Consider the following 20,209-nt stretch of genomic DNA (forward strand, 5'->3'; position numbering starts at 1 on the left):
TAGGAGACACGAGGACGTGGCTTTTTAACCACCTGCAATGGTCTGAACATGAACTGCTGTGGGGAGGCTGATGTGGGCATCAGGGTAGAAGGACCAGGGCGTGGTGACCGGCTGGGTGCTGAGGGCTGTCAGCTGGAAGAGTGCTAGGCCCTCCAGGGTGAATCCAGGGGTGAGTGTTCTCAGTTCTCAGATTGTCTCAGTAGAGGGGAAACCACCACACACCCCCCAAAGTCATCTCCACATTCACAGTCAACACTCACCGCCTCTGAGACAAAAATAAAGCAATGCTCAATCTTTAAAGTGTATTTCATGCCAGAAATGAAGGGCAAACTTTCTGTAATTAGAAACAACTCTACCACGGAGATCAACATGCTAGAAGACCCTAGTGCATTTCTTGGGACCCAGGACCACACTGTAGAATGTGACAGGCTGTGTGGTCCATGACGGTCTAACAGGCAGAAATGCTGAGCCTGCCCTTCAGCTGGAGGTCTGGACATAGTAAGAGTGGAACCAATCTGGGATTCCAGCCAGTCTGAGTTCAAAAGGGTCACCCCAGAGGGCAGCTTTTGGCACGAACAGCTTCAGCAGACTGATACTAAACAGCATAAAGGTAGGCCAGGCAGCTCCTTGGTGGCTAGTGTGGCTCAGCATAAACTCAACCATCCATCAGCGCAGAGCTCGAAACAGGGCAGACGTCCCGTGGCAACCTCAAGCTCCATTCCTCGGGGCACATGTGGTTCTCCCGAAGTTTATAAAGCTGCCCAGGCTGTCCAGGCATACGATCGCACCAGAAATGGGCAGTGACCCCGCCATGAAACCATTTCCGGTGCGGGGGCAGCCATCACCCTCTTGCTCATCCATTGAGCTGGAACACAGGGGAGAAGAGCAATCAGTTACCGAAAAGCACACCTGGGCGGGCCTGCAGATCTCAGCGTCGGGACTCCAACTCTCCTAAAAGGGACACTTTTCTCTCTACGTATATTGCTGTTGAGCTGAGTGAAGACGATGCCAACTGGGCTTACAAAGCTGGGTAGCTAAATGGGGTGCCTTTTGGCTCTTTGGTTTAAGTAGCCACCTGAGATGTGCTGAAGCTCACATGCTCGAGAACTGTCACTGCTTGGAAAAGTAACTCAAGACTAGAATTCATCCGATGTTTATTCTTGAAGAGCAACTCTAAAACAAAATTTAAATAAATAAAAATGACACCCCACTTTACATAAATGTCTGTGAAACCAGAAAATAGCACAGGTAAAATCCCACAGAAGTACTTCCAAAAATCCACAGGGGCCACTCGACTTAGTCTTGCTGTTGTATGGAAGTACCAAGTAGAGAGGCTGCAGGGGCCCCGGACAGCTGCCGGGCGGCTGCCCTGTGGGCAAACACCTGCTGCCTCTCACGTGTACAGTGCAAGCTTCAGCATTAGCCAGATTTGCTGCTTCCATAAAGTGACCCAGCAAAGTCACTGTGACATTCACAGGGCCTCATTTCCCTGCATATAATGAGATGGGAAATGGCACCAGCCTATATATGAGCCATAGGGGCCACAGGGAGATGAAAGGGTGGACGTAACAGTGAATGAAGTTGGATACCTCTTATCAGAGGTGTGAAGCCTCTTATCCTTAGTTAGCCTTGCAACTGACGTGATGGGGTGCAAACTCCAGGTGGCCTGGACCTGCCATCCTCTCCCCATCCCTGTCCACTTGGTGCCAGGTTCTCCACCTCCAAACAGGTGGTTAGAATCACAAGACCCGATTCAAAACTCCAGAGAGGCCGGGCAGCACCTGGCGCAGGACTGCCTGCCAGGATCAGCTACTACTGCTCTAGCCAAATAGTTTGACATGGGGTCCAGACGCCGCAGCGGTGAGGGGGCAGCCCCCCAGATGGCCTCTTTACCTTCCCTTCTTCCCGCCGCATGAGCCCCTGGATCTCCTCCGTCCAGCCCAGAAGCTCCACCAGCTTTTCCACGCTGCACACCACATCCCCCAGCTCAACCACGTCCCTACGGCGAGGACGCCAAGCCAAGGGCCCCACCAGGTCCCGGTTGATGAGCAGTCGGGGCACCGAGCTTCCCACAGCCTCAGACAAGCTGGCAAAGGGCTCCACCTGGAAAACGGCCCAAACGTGAGGACATGGTGCCCAACCCCAAGCCCCTAAGGGCCTTGGGGGGACGGCACGGACTGGTGAGATAGACACAGGGAGGACCCACAGCCCCCCTCTTCCAGTCGTGCTGCAGCTGTCTGGTCCCGACGCCTCACTTCCACCCTCCATCCACGTCCACCTTTCTGCTCCCCACACCTGACTCTGCGGGTCCCCCGCCCAGACTCATGCGGGCTCAGCTCCAGCAAGGACGCACAGTCTGAGCTGCCCTCCCCCCACCCCATCTTGTGCCAGCACACCAGCTTCACACAACACCGCCCGTCTGTCTGCCAAGGACCTGGTCCCACACCGAGGGTCCTGACGTGCCCACAGACAAGGTGGTTGTCCCACCTCCACAGCCTTCACCATCTAGACCTCCTGAGAGGCCTCACTCGGCGCCTTTGGGCTTCTTCATCCAGCTCCCAAATGAAATTTTCACTTGAGTAATAAGGTAAAAAATGGAGATTACTACATGCTATTGAGACTGGCCCTTTATCTGGGAGGAAAACGCTCAATTCCTGCCATCACCGAAAAAAATTCAAATAGATTAAGGATTTTAAAAGGACAGTTCTTAAATAATGGAGCAGGGGAAGGCACTGCATGGAGGAAATGCTGTCCCCGTTCGTTCATGAATTGGCACCAGAGGGTCAGAACATCTGACTGCTGTCCTTCACGCCCATCACTGCTGGCTTCTCCTCACCTGTCACACATGGTCCGTGGGACACCGGCAGTGTCTCCTTAGCTGGCACCCTCACCTTCAACTCACCTCCTGAGCACCTGGGGCCCACCCCACCAGCCCCCACCTCCGCTGCCCCGGCCGCCAGCCTCCTCCCCACACACTCTGTGCGCCACCAGGTCTGCTGACGAACCTCCAGGGAAGTCCCAAGGATGAGCAGCAGATCTGCCATGGGGAAATCAACGACATGCAGCATGAACCTCTGGGGTAGCAGCTCCCCGAAGAACACGATGTCCGGCTTCACAATGCCAGTGCAGACCGGGCAGCAGGGCACCCGGCCCTCCATCACGTCGGCCTGGGGCAACACAAACAAAAAATGGGCCCAAGGAAGATCTCACAGCACACTTTAAAAGGAAAAGGCAAGAGCACCTGGAGACATTTTCAGGCTTTCACTGTAACCGAGGGTAGTATGATGAGCCTCAAGGTAGACAATGAGCCGGGCTCCAGCAACTGTGCACATTTTGTCAGTTTTGCTTCATATACCACCAAAACTTGGAGGCACATCCTGGAGACCACATGGCCCCTGCACCCTGGGTGGTCACCAGAGACACCCAAGTGCTAAGGAAATAACTCGAAAGTTTACACAGAAGGCATGCTGTAGGCATCTGGCCTATAAGGTGGTGTGACACGGATCCCTGATTTGAGCTGAAGTGACAGTGACTGGAAGACATTCAGATCAGCTTCAATCCACTGGCTGGAGGCATAAGAAACAGCATTTGCCACTGCTCCTCCTGGCGGGCCAAAGCGCAGAGAAGGCACGGTGCTCCTGCACCCCACCACCCCTGATTCAGCGTGAGAGGAGGCAGCCCAAGGAAGAAGCATTTGGCAGAGACGCACCTTCACGGCTAATGGGATTTACTTCGCAGGATGAACCCAGAGAGACCCCGTAGAAACAATGGGTAAACGAAGCCGACTACAGAAAGACTTCAGATGTTATCAGATAAGGTTAAAGCTCTATTTATGTTTAAGGAAAAATGAGACAGTCTAGAAATGTGTATTGGAGGTATAAAAAATAATGTAGCAGATTTGAAAAACCAAACATAACCAAACAGAACACTCAGTAATAAAAAGTAGAGTAATGAAAACAAAAACTGGTGGAAGGGCTTTTACTCTGCACAGCAGAGTAGAATACTGATAAACTGGAAATAGATCAAAGGGAATTTCTCAGAATGGAACATGCAGAGGGGCGGCCAGCACCTGCAGGCAAGAGGGTGAGAGCATCTACTGGCGTGTCTAATCTGCGTTCCAGCGGTGGGGTGGGGTGGGTCAGTGTCTAAACGGATGATGGACAGTTCCAGCAATGATAAAAGATACAAAAACACAGATGCGGAAAACCTTACAAATTTAAAGCAGAATAAACATCCACATACAGACACACCACAGTAAAGTCCAAAATCCCAAAGACAAAGAGAGAAGTTCTGAGAACGTGCAGAGAACAGACAGTGACAAACTGACTCTAACGTCTACAGGGAGTCAGAAGACCCGGGAGAGCCAGCACAGTGCCGAAGGAGAGCAGAGCTGGAGGGACAGCCCCCAATGGCGGTGCTGCCGAGAAACAGATCGGCGGGACAGCAGACGGGCCAGGAGAAGGGCCGCCACAGAAACACTCCCTCACCTTTGACAAAGGAGCCAAGGCGATGCCAGGGAGCAAAGAGTTTGCTGAGCAACCGGTGCTAGAACTAGGCTTTGTGAAAAAAATAAACAAATAAAGGGAAACCTCACCAAACTGGAGTCCAGAGGCCAGAGGAGGGAGCCCAACCCTGCCACTTCAGTTACAGGAAAAATCTCATTTATAAACCCCAACAGAAACGAACACTCACCGATTACAGCCCCAACAGGGCAAGATGCACACGGCATCCCCTGCAAGGGACTGACTACCTCTACCAGTGAGGAGCCATCACCACCCTGGGTTCTTGCCTTTCTCCGGTGGACTTCCTTCGTAACACTCCCTCCCAACTTCCTCCTTCTTTTCCATTAAATAACATCCCTCTCCTTTGCTGGACCTGCCTAGGGTTTTGCCATTGCTTGCTTGTTCCGAAATTCTCTGCTGTTCCTGAACAAGCCCATTTTGCTGGCAAAATGGGTAACAGTTTTAAGGGAAACGTTACCTGGTGTCAGAAGTGGGACCCAGAAAATACCCCAAAGAGCTCTGGGGCTTGTGAGCACACAGGTGAGGTGCCCACAGCCGAGAGCTCGCTGCTTCCCTGCCGACCCCGGAGCAGGAGGGTCAGTTCTCTCCTGGATTTTGAGTTCCGCCGTCTTTGCCTTTTGAGCTCCCCAGGCTGTATTTGGGACCTGCTTTAAGGCCTTGTTCTTTCTGACACTACTTGTTTGGCCTTTGGTCCAATTCCTTTCTGGAACCGGACTGTGGAGCTGTGCTGCTTAGGAATAGTCCTTATTGCTCCACAGGAAAACCGCTCAGGAACAGGATCCCATTCATTGAAGTACTTAGAGGGGCCCCCCAAAGCATTTCCGGGGCCACAGCTAGTTTTGTGTTTAAAAGCCATGAGCCCTCCTCATGCACACTTCTAACTAAATGGGCCAACATAACTAAAACTGATTCAGGGCACCAATGGCTATTAAATATGGGGAACTTTTGGTCTCCCTAACCTAGTGTAAGATAAATTCTAACTGAAATAAGCAGGCGAAGAGAGGCAACAAAGGGCCGGCAGTTTACTTGAATGCAGTTCCCGGGCGAGGTTTCTCAGTCTATCTACAGAAATGGAGGCTGGGAAGTCGCGCCCAGCAGGGCAGACAGCAAGTTTTTAAAGAAGGTAGGGGGAGGGGGAGCTTAGATGTACAGTGGGGCGAGGCTTGGCCTGCCTAAGGCACATTTTTCAGGTTGGGAGGGGCGGCAGCCGGGGACATTGGCACGTCATCAGTGTGCGACGTGCTCACTCCTCCCCCCAGTGCCTTCAACCTTACACCGCGTCCTCCAAACCTGAATTCAACAGCATGGCTCTAAAATAGTCAAAACTGAACAGGGCACCTATGTTAACTGATGTCAGTCTGGGGAGAGGAAATCCAGGGGGCAAAAATACCTCTAAAACCAAATCAGTCAAAGGGAGAAATAAAGTTTAAAATCTGTTTATTGCTTACAAACTGCAGACTGGGCCGTTTCTCTCTCCTGCTCCAGCAGAAGCAAAACCAGCCCCCCTCCCCCACCTGAGAGGTACAGATCAGCCCTCTGTTGCCCAAGTAATTACCCACTGATAGGGAGATGAACTTCTCTCCACCCCTGAGGAATGATGCAAATAACTAAAGCCATACTTCTTTCCACCTCTTAACGCCTGTAGATATGCTGCTGTACTAAAGCCAGGTGAGATATTCTGGAAATATTACAATTTTACCCACAATTGGTATCTTGAAGCTTTTAAATATTACCAGGAATCTAAAACTGCCTCTCTGCGAGGTACAATTTCTGGACTAACTACACAAATCAACAATTGAAAGAGGCCCAAATGGCCTGGGAGGCCTCTTCTTCCCCTCCCCCACCTTCTTTGTCCCCAGACATGGGGCAGCCCCCTCGGGCTCAGGGTCCGCCTCCAGCGACAGTTTCCTTACTGCCTCTGCACTGTCCCCACCTCCTCTGCTCCCTCCTCTCCTGGTCGGCTAGAACCTGTCTTGTAGAGTTAAGTCTTCTGAGGATCCCAATAAATGCCAAGTTTCTCATGTTCCCTGGACTAAGGCTGAAATTTGAGCCATTGTCACAGTTCCCTAGAGTGACTGAGGAACCCATAGGTTTGCTGAGCTTAACACAGCTTTTCAAGCTTACCAACCTGGTTTCTCAGATTCATATATTTTTTCTTGAGGATTTTTTTTAAATTTTGGTATCATTAATCTACAGTTACATGAGCAACATTATGGTTACTAGACTCCCCCCATCACCAACTACCCCCCACATACCCCATTACAGTCACTGTGTATCAGTGTAGTAATATGCTATAGAATCACTACTTGTCTTCTCTGTGTTGTACAGCCCTCCCCATGCCCCCCCTACATTGTGTTTCCTAATTGTAATGCCCCTTATTCCCCCTTATCCCTCCCTTCGCACCCATCCTCCCCAGTCCCTTTCCCTTTGGTAACTGTTAGTCAATTCTTGGGTTGAGTCTGCTGCTGTTTTGCTCCTTCAGTTTCTTTCTTTGTTCTTATACTCCACATAGGAGTGAAATCATTTGGTATTTCTCTTTCTCCACCTGGCTATTTCACTGAGGATAATACCCTCTAGCTCCATCCATGTTGTTGGAAATGGTAGAATTTGTTTTCTTCTTATGGCTGAATAATATTCCATTGTGTATATGTACCACATCTTCTTTATCCATTCATCCACTTATGGACACTTAGGTTGCTTCCATTTCTTGGCTATTGTAAATAGTGCTGCAATAAACATAGGGGTGCATATGTCTTTTTGAAACTGGGCTCCTGCATTCTTAGGGTAAATTCCTAGGAGTGGAATTCCTGGGTCAAATGGTATTTCTTTCTACTTTTAGTTTTTTGAGGAACCTCCATACTGCTTTCCACAATGGTTGAACTAATTTACATTCCCACCAGCATTGTAGACAGGTTCCCTCAGATTCATATTAATTAGTTAACCCACATGCTTGTCGCTGACGGCCAGGCCAAGTATTGGCTGAAACCAGCCTGATGGGAACTTCCTATCCTGAAAGGGATTAGGAGAAACAGACTCCTAACTTTCGGCAAGATGCTAGAACACTCGCTGGAAACCTCCAGGGAGCAATTACAGTTGCTTCTCCTAAGCCTATTGATCGGAATAAAATTCAGGTTTCAGTACAAAGCCTGATGCACCTGTTCATGACTATTACAACTGACTTCAGGTTATTTTCAAAGAAAACCTTGGTCTCTTTAGACGCTGAATCCAGCCCAGTAGCATTTCACTCTATTAAACAGGCTAAAACCTGGGTCTTAACCTTTTAGTTAAAAGGACTAGGACAGAATGGAGACCTGAATGGCCTGGAATCTGTCCTCTCCGATTTGGCTGACCTGGCAAGCCAGCATGCTCACACCCTGGAGGAGTCACCTAAACAGCAATGCTAACACCCCAACTTTCAGCTCTGGCAAGGGAAGCAGCCCTGGCTGTGGGGCACTAGAGCGGCTCCAGCAGCGGGGCCTCAACAGATTCCTGTCTCTGAACCTGTTCCCTTTTGTTTAGGCCCTGGAGAGAGACGCACCCCTTCCTCCTTAGTTCCTCTGCCCTGTTCATGGACCGGGCCGAGATTTCTTAGAAAAATACCAGGCTGTAATTTCTTTCCCCCAAAAGGGGGAAATAATGTAGAATTTGACATTAGTAATCAAGATGGCCAACCAGGGGATTTAAATGACACTTTGACACCTTTTATCTGCTGTCTCTGGCAGCACCATAGCTGAGTCCGTGGGCACTGACCATCTGTTCCTGCAGGATCAGCCCACATCCTCCTTACGAACCAATCTTCCAGTGATATTCCAGAATTTACAGTGTACCCCCCATTAAAATTCAAAGAGATCCCTCAAAATTAATCAGTACCAAGAATTAATCAATACCGTATGGATAAAGCCCTTTTAAGGCATTGAGCCCAGGATAGAGGACCACAGGCTCGGGGCCTCATCATCCCATGCATCCCATGCCCTAGTCCTACTTATACCCCCATTTTACCTGTGAGAAAACCCAAAGGCCAAGGATGGAGGTGTGTCCAGGACCTCCAAGCAGTAAATTACATGCTATCCCCTGGCACCCTGTTGTACACGAGCCCCATAAGCTGCTGACATCCACTCCCCCAAACGCACATTAGTCGCTGTAACTGACCCACAGCACCCCAGCTGGTAAGGGCAACCAGCATCGTTCGGCTTTCACTTGGGAAAGACAGCAATCCACCTGCACCGCACAGTGACGCCCTTACTTTCCACTACCCTTAAAGGCTGAGCTGGAGGATGGAAAGTGTTCTGTGGGCCCCACCCGGTTCCAACGCCCAGATAGATGGTCTGCTTCCCTGCTCTCTTCTCAATCCTCTGCACGGGAAGACAGCACCTGCCTGTTAGAGCTTCCGGCCTTAGAGGAGCATAATGTCTCCAAAGAAAAACTGCAGTTTGCTCAAACTCAGGTTCAATACTTAGGACACCTGATCTCGGAACGACGACTACATTTGGATCCAGGGAGGCTTCATGGCCTCATCCCAAACTTCCCAAAACCTAAAACCAAGCACCACTTACAAGGTTTTACTGGGCTGGCTGCCTACTGCTGGAACTGGGCCCAAACTTCCCTCTTAAGGCTCAACCTCTATACGCCTTACTGAAGCAATGAACCTGACCATTATTTGGAAAATATGGACGACATAGCTTTCGGGACCTTAAAGAGAAGCCTAATAAGCCCCTGCCCTCAGACACCCTCACCATAACTTCATTTTATCCTCTTCCTATGTGAGAAGTAAGGGAACGCCCTTGGGTCCTCACCAATAAAGCATGGGGACCGTCACCGACCTACAAGGTGTTAGAGCCAACACCTGGCCCCTGTGGCACCAGGACACACCCTTGCCCCGGAGCCGCTCCTGCCTCCGCCCTTTTAGTTAAGGCCGCTGAAGAAACACCACAGGATGCCCCTTAACCATGCTCATGCCTTAGCCAAGGGTAAAACCACAGCATTTACACGGGTAGCCCGTGTGCCGGCAGGGCACCTCGTGACTTCAGAGAGTCATGCAGAGAGCAAGGCTTCCCTACTACCAATGGGGATAAGATAAAAAACGGCTCCTATGCCAACATTTATTAGACGCATGCTTCTGCCGGCTGCTCCGGCTGGCGTAAGGTTCCTGGGTATTCCAGACTCAGCCCCGGTTGGCCGAAGGAAGGCACCTTGCTGGTACTCCTGCCAGAAACACTGCCGTCAGGGAAACCAACAGCCAAACCTTGCATGTTCCAAAGGGATGGTCTCCCAGGTGGTAATTTGGAATAAGTGGACAGAGATGCCCAGCACTTGGCCCCAGAAGAGGAATAATGATACTAGAAATATAATAATTGTCGATTTGATGAAAAGAACTTGGCTTGGACCAGTAACAGTCTGGCCCCACCAGAAAATCTGAAAGTCTTTCTGTTTACCACTGTGCATGCATTGATCCATTGGCCTACTGACAAAATAACGATAGTGCTACTGACTCAGTATTGGGGTGAAATATTAATAAGGTCATAGAATGTGCCCACTTTCCTTGCCCCACCTGTCCAACCCAGGGAAACCTGTCTGCACAAACGTGTTTCATGCAGCTTCTCCACCTCAAAGATACAAATATGTTTTAGTCGTGGTTTGCATGCTTTCCCACTGGACCAAAGCTCTTCCTGGTAGACAGGCCACTGCTTCTTCTCTGGCCAAAATTCTGCTAGAAAGGACCGTCCCTACCTGGGGAGCCCCCTCAAGCTTCGTAGCGCATCGGGAACCCATTTTACCGGTCAGCTGCTTTGGCGGGTCCGTGCTGTCCGCCGGCTCTCACTACACTTCCGCTGGGCACACCACCCTCAGGCCCGGGGGAGAGCCGTATGCGCTCAGGGCACCGTAAGGTCAGCGGGGCGAGATCTGTAGACAATCCAAACCCTGGCCAACAGTGCAGCTGCTGGTCCTTCTAATCTCAGATCCACCCCTTTGCGGCTGGGTCACCCTTTGAGGTGCCCCAGGACATCCAACGCACGTGGCCCTGCTTCCTTTGACTCACAGCTGATAAAGGTCATATACTTCAGGACATGAAAGGGTGACATCTCTGCTAAAAATGACCACACCTCGGCGGAGCGGTGTTTTCACAGTGCACTCCCAGGAGATGACCTTAAGCATCACACCTAACCTGGAAACATCATCTCCTGGATAAGGCACCCCCAGAAGGACGCTTCAGCCTCACTGGAAAGGGCCTCATCAGGAACTCCTAGCCACCGCTTGTGCTGTCAGACTCCAAAAAAATAACACTCTTGGAGTCACATGACATCCTAAGAGAGCACCAAATCCTGGCTGGGCCTGAACTCCCTCTAGTGACCTGAAAACAAAAATTTCCCAGAACTGAAGTAGATGGCATCTGATAGGACAGCTTCCCCGAGGTATCAGGACCAGGCCTGTTAGCAGGTCCAACATTCACCGAGTCTCTTTTTCATGTGGACTAGTAACTGACTGTGGATCCTTATCCAGATTTATGGTTACTGAATTTACAACTTCAGCGGCTCTGGTATTGATACCGCAGTTGGTTTCACGGCCAGTTAACGTGGGGAGGCACGGACAGCTCTGGGTTTGCCTCTGTAAGAACTTTTCTCCCCTAAATCAGAGTACCGATAAATATTTGCAGACCAGCTTCCTGGCTTAGAACCATCACACAATCTGTAATTGTCATGCTATGTTGGATGCTGAACTCACTGCCTGTTACACTTTGGCAAAAACGATGCCCCCAATACAGAGATGACCTCCAGTGCGTCTGACCTCCATATATGTGCACTTCAGATGGGACGTGCCTGCGAGTTCTCCCTTCTCGCCCTCCTCGTTATTTGAATGTGACCTCAGTAGGTTTCCAAACTGTAGTTTCCCTGATGTGGGACATGCCACCCAAGAAAAGTCCTTCCTAGCACTTAGGGACAAAAGGCCACTGAATTAAGAACACCTGACCCTCGATCAGCGGTGCTTTCCAAGAAAGGGGGAAACAGGAAAACTGATCAATGGAAGCCTCACTGACATGGTGAGGGAAGGGGCAGTGGCACCACTCCGTGCCAGTTACAGGAAGAAGGGCCAACCGCAGACCCCGACAGAAGAGTCGTCACAGTGAGCAACACCCACACGCAGAACAGTGAACCTAGTCACGGACTTATGCCTTCAAGGGCCTGAATGTAAAACGTGGAACAGTCAACTTCTAAAAGGTAACAGGAGAAAATCTAGGTGATTTGGGGTTTGGCAATGAGTTTTCAGGTCCAACAACATTGAAAAATATACACGACAAGTCAGACTGTATTAAACACTTCTGCTGTATAAAAGACACCATCCAGAGAATGAGAAGACGAGCCGCAAACTGGAAGCAAATCTTTGCAAGAGACCTAAGTGATGACGGACTGTTACCCAATGCAAGAACCCTTAAAACTCATGTGATATAATGAGTTATAAGAAACACGTTTGGTCACTCAGATGACCAAATACATTATTTCTCGGGTATATTTGGTCTTCATCCACAGTTCCTGAAAACACTGCGGAGTCTTAAAGGTGAAATGGGTGTTTCTGTCATGTTCAGGAGAGACTTCGGGACTCCCATCCGAGGGCGGGCGCTGGAGGCTGTACCAGCTAACGGCCAATGATTTAGTCCATCGTGACTACGCAAAGACACCCTCACAAAACCCATGAGAAGAGGCTTTGCGCTCGCTGTCTGTTCTGCTCTGCTCGGTTGGATCCTGCTTCTTGGTCGGAGAGAGCTTCTATGCCTGGGGAACCAGACGTCTTCACCTGCCATGGAGCCCGGCCCCACGCTCCAGGAGGACAGAAGCTCCTTTATTTGGGACCTTGCCCTTCGTCTCTCTTCATGTGGCTGTTAACTTATATCCTTCATGGGATTCTTTATAAGTGTTTTCCCGAGTTCTGTGAGCCGCTCTAGCAAATTAATTGCACCTGAGCAGGAGGCTGTGGAACCCTCCAATCTGTAGCCGGGAGGTCAAAAGCACAGGGACCTGCCGGGGGCTTGAGACCAGCACCTGGAGTCGGGGGTGGGGGGCAGTCTTGCAGGACGGAGCCCCTAACCTGGGGAATCTGGTGCTGTCTCCAGGCGGATAGCATCAGAATTGAGTTGAGTTCTCAGACACGCTCCTGGTGTTCAAGAATTGCCTGGTGTAAGTTTATGTGGGAAGACCCCCTCCCGCATACTTACACACATTGGCATCAGATCCGGGTGCTCAAATGAAATTATACTACTATTACTGCAGTGTATAATACTGTTACCCTTACACATATATGAAGGGAAACAAACACACCATTGCATTTGGTGTTGGACAAGTGGGAAATCACAACTCAACATTAAGAAAATGAGCAGCCCAATTAAGAAATGGGCCAAAATCCACAACAGACACCTAACCAGACACAAGATGGCGAATGCACACATTAAAGATGTTCCACATCTGAGTCGCCAGGGAGATGAGTGCAAATTAAACACCCATGAGACCCCACCACACTGTACCTATGAGAGTGGCCAAAATCCGGAACACTGAGACCCCAAATGCTGGCGAGGACGAGGTGAGGCAGGGACCCCCACTCGCCGCAGGTGGGGCCGCAGGTGGTACGGTTGCGCCAGAAGACAGTTTGACGGTTCCTTACAAAGCCAGACACACTCTTACCACGCGATCCAGCAATCACATTCCTTGCATTTACACAGAAGCTGACAACTACGTCCACACCAAACCCCACACACGGATGTTTACAGCAGATTTATCCGTAACTGCCAAACCTGGAAGCAACCGAGGCGTCCCTCACAGGTGACGGACAGACCATGGGCCAGACCGACGACGGGTGTTATTCTGCACTAAAGAGAGACGCGCCACCGGGCCAGGAAAACACACGAGGGCCCTCACACGCACAGGACCACGGAGGAGAAGCCGACCTGGGAAGGCCACGCGCTGTGTGAGCCCCTCTGTGACACTCTGGAAAAGGCGACACTGTGGGCGGTGGGGGGTCAGTGGCGGCCAGGGGCTCGGGGGAGGGAGAAAATGAGGTTGGCTAGTGGCTGCAGGATGAGGTGTTGCGGGATTTACCGAGACGGCGGCCGCACAGCACTGAACGTACCGGTGTCAGGGACGCGCCCACTCTGCAATGGTGAATTCTATGCTGTTTCTCCTCAACAAGAAGCACAGACAGAGTCCTCTGCCACGCTGGCACTTCAGTTTCATTTTTACTTAAGATTCTCCCCTCCATCCTATTCTACCCAAAGAAACCATCCTATGGAAATATTCCCAAAGTACACAGGGGTGTGAGCATGGATATCACTGCTACGTTGTATTTAACAGCAAAAATTACAAACATCAGAAAAGATGCCTCAGTAATAATCCATAGTTACTAAAACCGTAAGCAGAGATGTAGATATAAACATAAGATGTCCATGTTGCTTGCTAACAAAGCAAGTTGTAGAATATTAAGCTTAATGATCCCATTACTGAAAAAAAAAATAGTAACCATGTACTATAGGTACACAGGTATGTGTGTATGTGTGCATAGTTTTTAAAAGGCCTGAAACACTGTACAGCAAACTTAAAAGTGGCCTATAGGCACCGACTGAAGGGAAATTCCTTTTTTCCTGCATTCTGTACAGCCTTAATTTTTACAATATGTATTGCTCTATTTTAAAAATAACATTTTCACACTATTACTGTTCTGCTGTCCTCCCAATGTGATGCTTACAAAATACTATTTCTCCAGATCACTCCCACTGCAAAGCACAGAAGGGAGAGAACCACCCACGTGACAACTCACCCAGAAGTCCTTCCCTGGGCAGGGTCTCCGGCAGACAGTGCAGGTGGCGGAGGCAAAGGACCCGTGCGCTTCAACCAGTTTTGAGGCAGGGATTCCAGACACTGAAATTCAAACCAAAGCTAAGAGCTGCTGCCTCCAGGGTGGGCATACAAGCCCCAAATCACCATCTCTGGGCTTGGCAGGACCCTCAAGAGTCACAGCCCTTAGTGGAAGCCTCTATCACCTACAGATGGCACCCCACTGACCAGAACTAGCACTGGAAGGAGGACTTCCAGATGGAGCCAGTCACAGTTAAAACAAAGAAACATTTGATATAAATTCAGATAAAATTAATCTAATCCCAGGGAAAACATTTTCTAATCTATAGACAGCAAGTTACCAAGTTAGAAAATAATATAAATATGTTTCCTGAAAACTCTGCTTCCAAACTCACGTCCCCACTGTCAGCTTCTGAGAAGCTGTGGAAGGCAGACTTGGTCCCGACTGCAGGCACTGCCCCCTGCCCCCTTCGCTGTCCCAACCACGACGCTGAAGCCCACAGCCAGATGCTCCCACCACCCCACAGGATGCACTGCTGCATCTCCAGGAGAGGCCATCACCCCACAGATGTCTATGTGGTTCCAAGCTGAACGTGGTTCCAGAATCATCTGGCAAGGAAACATGTTCCTGGAGTCAAGGTGACTCCTGTCAAATCTCAAGACACATGCAGCCTGGCTGGGCTGCTGACTCGCTGGCAGCCGACTGTCAGGACCTTCCGCATCACTGTATGTAAGAAAAAGGCCCAGTAAATGCTTCCCTGCAATGTACAGCCAGAGGTCGGCACCATCTGCAAGTCCCTGGATGTGGTCACCATCTAGACAGCTGAGAAACCATCACGCACAAAGTCTGATGCTATAAAGTAATTAGTGATTTGTGTGATAAAGATGTCAAAGCTATGTGTTAAAAGTTATCTTCTAGAAATACCTGTTGATGGGTTCATGCATTATTTACCAGTTAAATCTGGGAGGGATCTGCTTCCCAATAACCCAGGACTGCAGGGCAGAGTGGGGGAGGACATAGATGGAACAAGGCCTGGTGTGACAAGGTGATGTTGGCATGAGGACTCATTACCTCCCTCGTTTCATTTCTGTGTGCTCAGAAAATTCCATAATAAACTTTTTTACAAGGAAATCATTGTATCAGCTCAGCAAAACTAGAAGCTCCCTATGTCTCATCTTTACTTCTATCCAAAGCTCACAGCCTGGCAGGCATACCACAAAAATGGGTCTGCAGGTGAGATCTTAGCAGTGAGCCTCGAACACACAGCAGACCCTTCCGTTGGGGACAAAGGCTCAAATCAGTCATGAGGAGGCCGCAGCCCCACCTGACAGCAGATAGCTGAGCCCTTCCCACAGGAGGGCAGGCGTGAGAGGCCGGAGAGCTCACCTCTCTCCAGCCCGTCGATGTTCTGTGTGTACAGCCGCAGAAGCAGCCCCTTGTCATGCAGCAGTCGGAAGAAGTAGTGAGTGACATTGGGCCTGTACTTCCCGGGGTGCAGCTCCCTGGCCAAAGCGAAGAATGGCTTCGGGTTGTGGTGGAAGAAAGAGAGATCGAAGATGGCCTCGGGGTACGGGATGTCATACTGCCCCAGGTTGCTGTACAGGCCGCTCCCTGGAGATCTGCAGAGAGAAGCTAGGGGCTCTGAGCTTTAGGCGAGGGCAGGATGCAGGGCAACCCCCAGGGGCCCAGGAGGAGCGTGGGGCACCTGAAGTCCGGGATCCCGCTGGGTGTGCTGATGCCCGCCCCCACCATGCCCACCACCCTCTGGCAGGCTCCAGCTCGGATCAGCTCAGCCACATCTGGCAGAAAAAGCTTCTCCTCCTTCCTGTCGCCTCCACTTCCAAAGATGCTTGAGGCATTAGCAGAGAGAGAGATGGGCCTTCTTCCACCTGTAATACTGACAAAAAACAGGAAACTGAGCGTATTTCCCTTACTCATTTGTCCTACAAGCGAGAAATAAGCACCCCAAATGCACACCTTTTAATACACGTCAGGATGACTGAGAGCTTATCTTCTAGGGACATGACCCTAACTTACTGTTTGCCTTGTCTTTTCCACTTTTCTTCTGCTTCTTAGAAAATCCATGTTGTAAAATCCCTGCACAGACTGATTCCTTTCACACCCTACTCCCCAGCCACGCTCTGCTTCCCACAGACGCTGACGGCCTAGTCCAGCATACCCCACCCAGCTCCCCTGCCTGAAGTGACCTTTCTCTACCTCAGCACGTCCACTCCCTGAGCCAAGGCGAGGACCCAATACCACCTCCTTCATGAAGCCACTGCTGAACCCGAGGAGGAGTCATGCCACCCTTTTCTGGTAGGTGGCCCCTCTGGCTCCCCACTCCTTTTAGGGTGCCTGCCACCACTTCCCTTCCTGCAGTCATACACAGCTGCCTCTCACATGCCACCTGGGGGACTTGCTTGCCATTCAGTTCACTTGCATGCTCCCGTGCTGTCACCTCCAGTCACATAGAGCACTGTCTTGGTTTTCAAAAGAACAGACCTCTGAAAGGTATGTCAAGAGAAAGAGGCATGTGACAAGGGAAGTCGTGTTTATGTGCAGAGCTGAGGGTACCAAAGGAGACGCAGTGCCCTAGCTGGCTGCCTGTGTCAAGTCACTCAAAGCCCTGAGCCTCAGCTGCAAAAGCCAAAGAGCAAGGGAGTGAGTGGTTTACAGTCTTTCAGACCTACAGCTTCGAACCTCCCAGCAGGAAGCACAGGAAATAAGCCCACCAGGAAGGGCAGTGCTGCCCCCTCCTCCCTCGCTCCTGCAGAGATGCCCATAGCTTCTCCATCCGCTGTGTCAGACTCGCCTCAAGCACCCATCAAGGCAGTCCTAAGCTGGCGAAGTCTCCAATGGGGTTTCCCAATGAAAGGTGGCCAGCTGGTCAGAAGAGAATGCTCCGGCTCCACTCACCCACTTACAGAGGTCGTCTTAAGTGCAAATTATTATGAGAAACAAAAAAAGGAATGAGAAGGAAGTTGTGGTATCACAATTCATAATAAACACGTACTTGGTCTTCATCCACGGCTCCCAGCTCCCCAAACCCTTGGCATTTCCCGAGGACGAGAGCAATGGGAGCAGCTCGCTACAGTACCTGGTCTCCCCGTCCTGAGAAGCTGAGAGCCACGAGCGGAAGCGGGTGTCTTGTTACTCCTCCCAAGCCCCTCTCCCCGCACCTGAGTTTGTGCTCATGGGTGACTTTTGGAAATCCCCTAAGCACGGGGGCCGGTGGCCAGGGGAACCTCCCCGCTTAGAAGGTTGGAGCCTCCATAAAAACCCAAAAGGGGCTTGGAGAGTGTCCATGTTGGCGAAGCAGAACATGTCCACGCACCAGGCCCCAGGGCTCCAAGGTCCACAGGGACAGCAGCTCCTTTGTTCAGGACCTCGCCCCACGTGGCTCTTCATCTGCCTGCTCATGTGTACCCTTTGATTTTCTTTATAATAAACCAGTGATCTGGTGAGTAAACTGGTTTCCTGAGCCTTGTGAGCCACTCTAGCAAATTACTCAAACCCGAGGTCGGGGTGCTGGGAACCTCGGACTTTACCTGGTCGGCCAGAAGCACAGGTGACACCCTGGATTGGCCTCTGAAGTGGGGGCCACCTTGTGGGACGGATGCCTTGACCTGTGGGATCTGACTCAAATCTCTGGGTAGACCATGTCAGAATTGAGTCACCTTTGTAGGATATCTGGTCAGTGTCCACGGAAAATTAGAGAGTTGGTGGTGTTGGAAAAAAAGAGTTATCATAGAAGTTGCCATCATTGAGTGCCTACTGAGTGCAAGGTATTGCTCCCAGTACTTTATGTATATTTCTCATTTATGTAAGTAAAACGTTTGGCAGTGAAAAATAGGTGGACAGAATTTTACCAGCTATCAAGACAATGCTTACAGGTGTGACTTAAAGTATGTCTTTTAAGGAATGAGACTTACTGGGAGTAGGGGGCCCTGAGAAGCAGGCACAGGTGCTGCCTGGGTGTAAGTCCGGGGAGTGGAAATCCCGGGGCAAAATACCTCTAAAAACCGCAATCAGTCAAAGGGAGAAATAAAGTTTAAAACCCCTATATTATTGCTCACAAACTGCAGTCCCGGGCCGACTGTCTCCTCTGCTCCGGAAGAAGCAAAACCAGCCCCGCCCCTCACCTCTGGGGTACATATAAGCCCTCCCAGCCCAGGTAATTACCCATTGTTATGGAGATGAACTTCTCTCCAACCCTGAGGAATGATGCAAATATACTAAGGCCATACTTCTTTCCACCTCTGAACGCCTATTGATACGCAGATAAAGCCAGACAAGATACTCTGGAAATGTTACAATTTTACCCACACTGGGAAAGGAAAATAAAGCATGATTTCACACACGGGGGACAACTCAAAAGGGCAGAAATTCCAAACTACTGCCCACAGGCACCCCATGCCTCCTGTTTCGGGTGAGTGGCAGCAAGAATGGGAGTGCTATCTCAAGAAGCCCTTGGTAGACCATGTCCCACTCACACAACTGCCTGCAGAGTCTGATACTGGAATATGTTCCATGGAAGCAAGCGTTTGGCCCTGCTCTATCCTCAGCCCTCAGGAAAGGAGTCTGGCACAGAACAAGAGTTGAATAAAGGTTTCTTGGATAAACAAAAGAATCGTCAGTATCCATTCAACTCTACACCAGTATTTTCAGTAGCTGCTTAAGATGGCATTAAGTGGATATACCATTATTTATTTAAATATTCAACCATGATTGCGCATCTAAATTAGTGTCCTAACAACTATGAGTAAAGACTATGAGCCTTAAGTTTAACATGTTTGGCTCAGGTCCTAGACAATAGGAATCTGATAAAGGAACCTCCAGAACATGGCAGGGAGGATGCGGCAGGAGTTGTGGCGCCCACCCACCTCCTCAACTGCACTCCACCAGAAGGAAGGAAGTTTTACTCCCAGCAGGAACAGGGGGATTTCCACCTCCCCAGGCACGGCACAGCCAATAAGAAGCTGTCACAATTCAGCCAAGGAGCATCCAGGACACATGACACCTACCTTCCTCCAATGGGCTTTCCGCTTAGAACAGCCCCCAACTCTTCCTTTATGAAAGTGCCTCCAATCTGTTCTCTGAAATTGCCTGCGGATTCTGCAGCAGCTGGCTCGGCCTGAATTGTAATTATCTGCTGTTCCTAAACAAACTCACTTTGCTAATAAAATTACTGATAGTCGAATTTTTAATGTTAACAAATCTAGTTGAAGGGTGGAAGGGTCAACAGAGAACATACAAGTGCTGCTTGCACGCAGCCAAAGCACCCATCAGGAGAAACAAGAAACCGAAGCCACTAGTGGCCTCCGGAACTCCCTTCCAACTGGTGGACGGGAACCTGGCATTTTCAGACTCTGCGCTGCCCCCCGCCAAGCAGGGCCACCCTGCGTGCTTAAGACGCCCGGTGGCCCAGCAGTCCACCTTCGCTCCGCAGGGCTGCCGCCCCACACGAGCGGAGGTCGGCTGGCCCAGGCCCACTCACCTCCCCGAGCCCAAAGCCAGAGGGAAAGAACAGCAGGACGAACCCACGTCGCCATGTCGCTCCACCGCCCGCCGGCGAGCGGGTCTCCGAGAGTCACGTGCCAGCCCGTGCGCCTGGCCCCGCCCCGCGCGCCCCTGCTCGGCGCCACGCCCCCGCTCCTCTTGCACCGCCCAGCGCGCCTGGGGGAAGCGGCCCGCGTGAAGGTAGACGCCAGGTGCGGGCGCTTCCCTGGTCTGTTGAGGGCCCGCCTCTCGCCCGCCGACCAAGCCGGCGTCCTGCATTGCTCTCCGGCGCTTCCCCGTTTCTCACCGGGATGGCGGTGTTAACCCTTACTACGGTCAGGCATTACGTT

General features: G+C 50.7%; 1 protein-coding gene and 1 long non-coding RNA gene across 10 annotated transcripts; both read right to left on the reverse strand.

The window, feature by feature from the left end:
• Positions 1 to 288: 288 nt before the first annotated feature.
• SIRT3 (sirtuin 3) lies at positions 289 to 20,003 on the reverse strand. 9 transcript variants are annotated; one of them, XM_037002450.2, is made up of 9 exons: positions 19,858 to 19,927; positions 19,385 to 19,494; positions 17,277 to 17,293; positions 16,066 to 16,257; positions 15,747 to 15,979; positions 14,322 to 14,422; positions 3,006 to 3,167; positions 1,894 to 2,103; positions 289 to 865 (listed from the first exon to the last, which is right to left on the reverse strand). In XM_037002450.2, the coding sequence occupies exons 1-9, from the start codon at positions 19,910 to 19,912 to the stop codon at positions 854 to 856; spliced, it is 1,092 nt and encodes a 363-aa protein (XP_036858345.2). In that variant the 5' UTR covers positions 19,913 to 19,927; the 3' UTR covers positions 289 to 853. The 9 variants fall into 9 exon arrangements, with proteins under 9 accessions (XP_036858345.2, XP_073073541.1, XP_073073546.1 ...); XM_073217440.1 differs by lacking the exon at positions 19,858 to 19,927 and having other exon boundaries at positions 17,051 to 17,293; positions 19,385 to 19,845; XM_073217445.1 differs by lacking the exons at positions 17,277 to 17,293; positions 19,385 to 19,494 and having other exon boundaries at positions 19,901 to 20,003.
• LOC140844564 (uncharacterized) lies at positions 13,193 to 14,311 on the reverse strand. Its single transcript, XR_012123092.1, has 2 exons — positions 13,638 to 14,311; positions 13,193 to 13,455 (listed from the first exon to the last, which is right to left on the reverse strand). It is a non-coding gene; the product is annotated as an uncharacterized lncRNA (long non-coding RNA).
• Positions 20,004 to 20,209: the final 206 nt, after the last annotated feature.

The sequence above is a fragment of the Manis javanica genome, chromosome 11 (assembly GCF_040802235.1).
Source record: "Manis javanica isolate MJ-LG chromosome 11, MJ_LKY, whole genome shotgun sequence".
Lineage (NCBI taxonomy): Eukaryota > Metazoa > Chordata > Mammalia > Pholidota > Manidae > Manis > Manis javanica.

Excerpts from the sequence above, each read along its gene's own strand:
- SIRT3 (XM_037002450.2), bottom strand. The coding sequence starts at position 19,912 with ATGGCGACGTGGGTTCGTCCTGCTGTTCTTTCCCTCTGGCTTTGGGCT. Across the intron at positions 15,980-16,065 it reads AGCGGGATCCCGGACTTCAG|ATCTCCAGGGAGCGGCCTGT; the intron begins GTGCCCCACGCT and ends TTCTCTCTGCAG. Across the intron at positions 2,104-3,005 it reads TCCTTGGGACTTCCCTGGAG|GTGGAGCCCTTTGCCAGCTT; the intron begins GTTCGTCAGCAG and ends GCCGTTTTCCAG.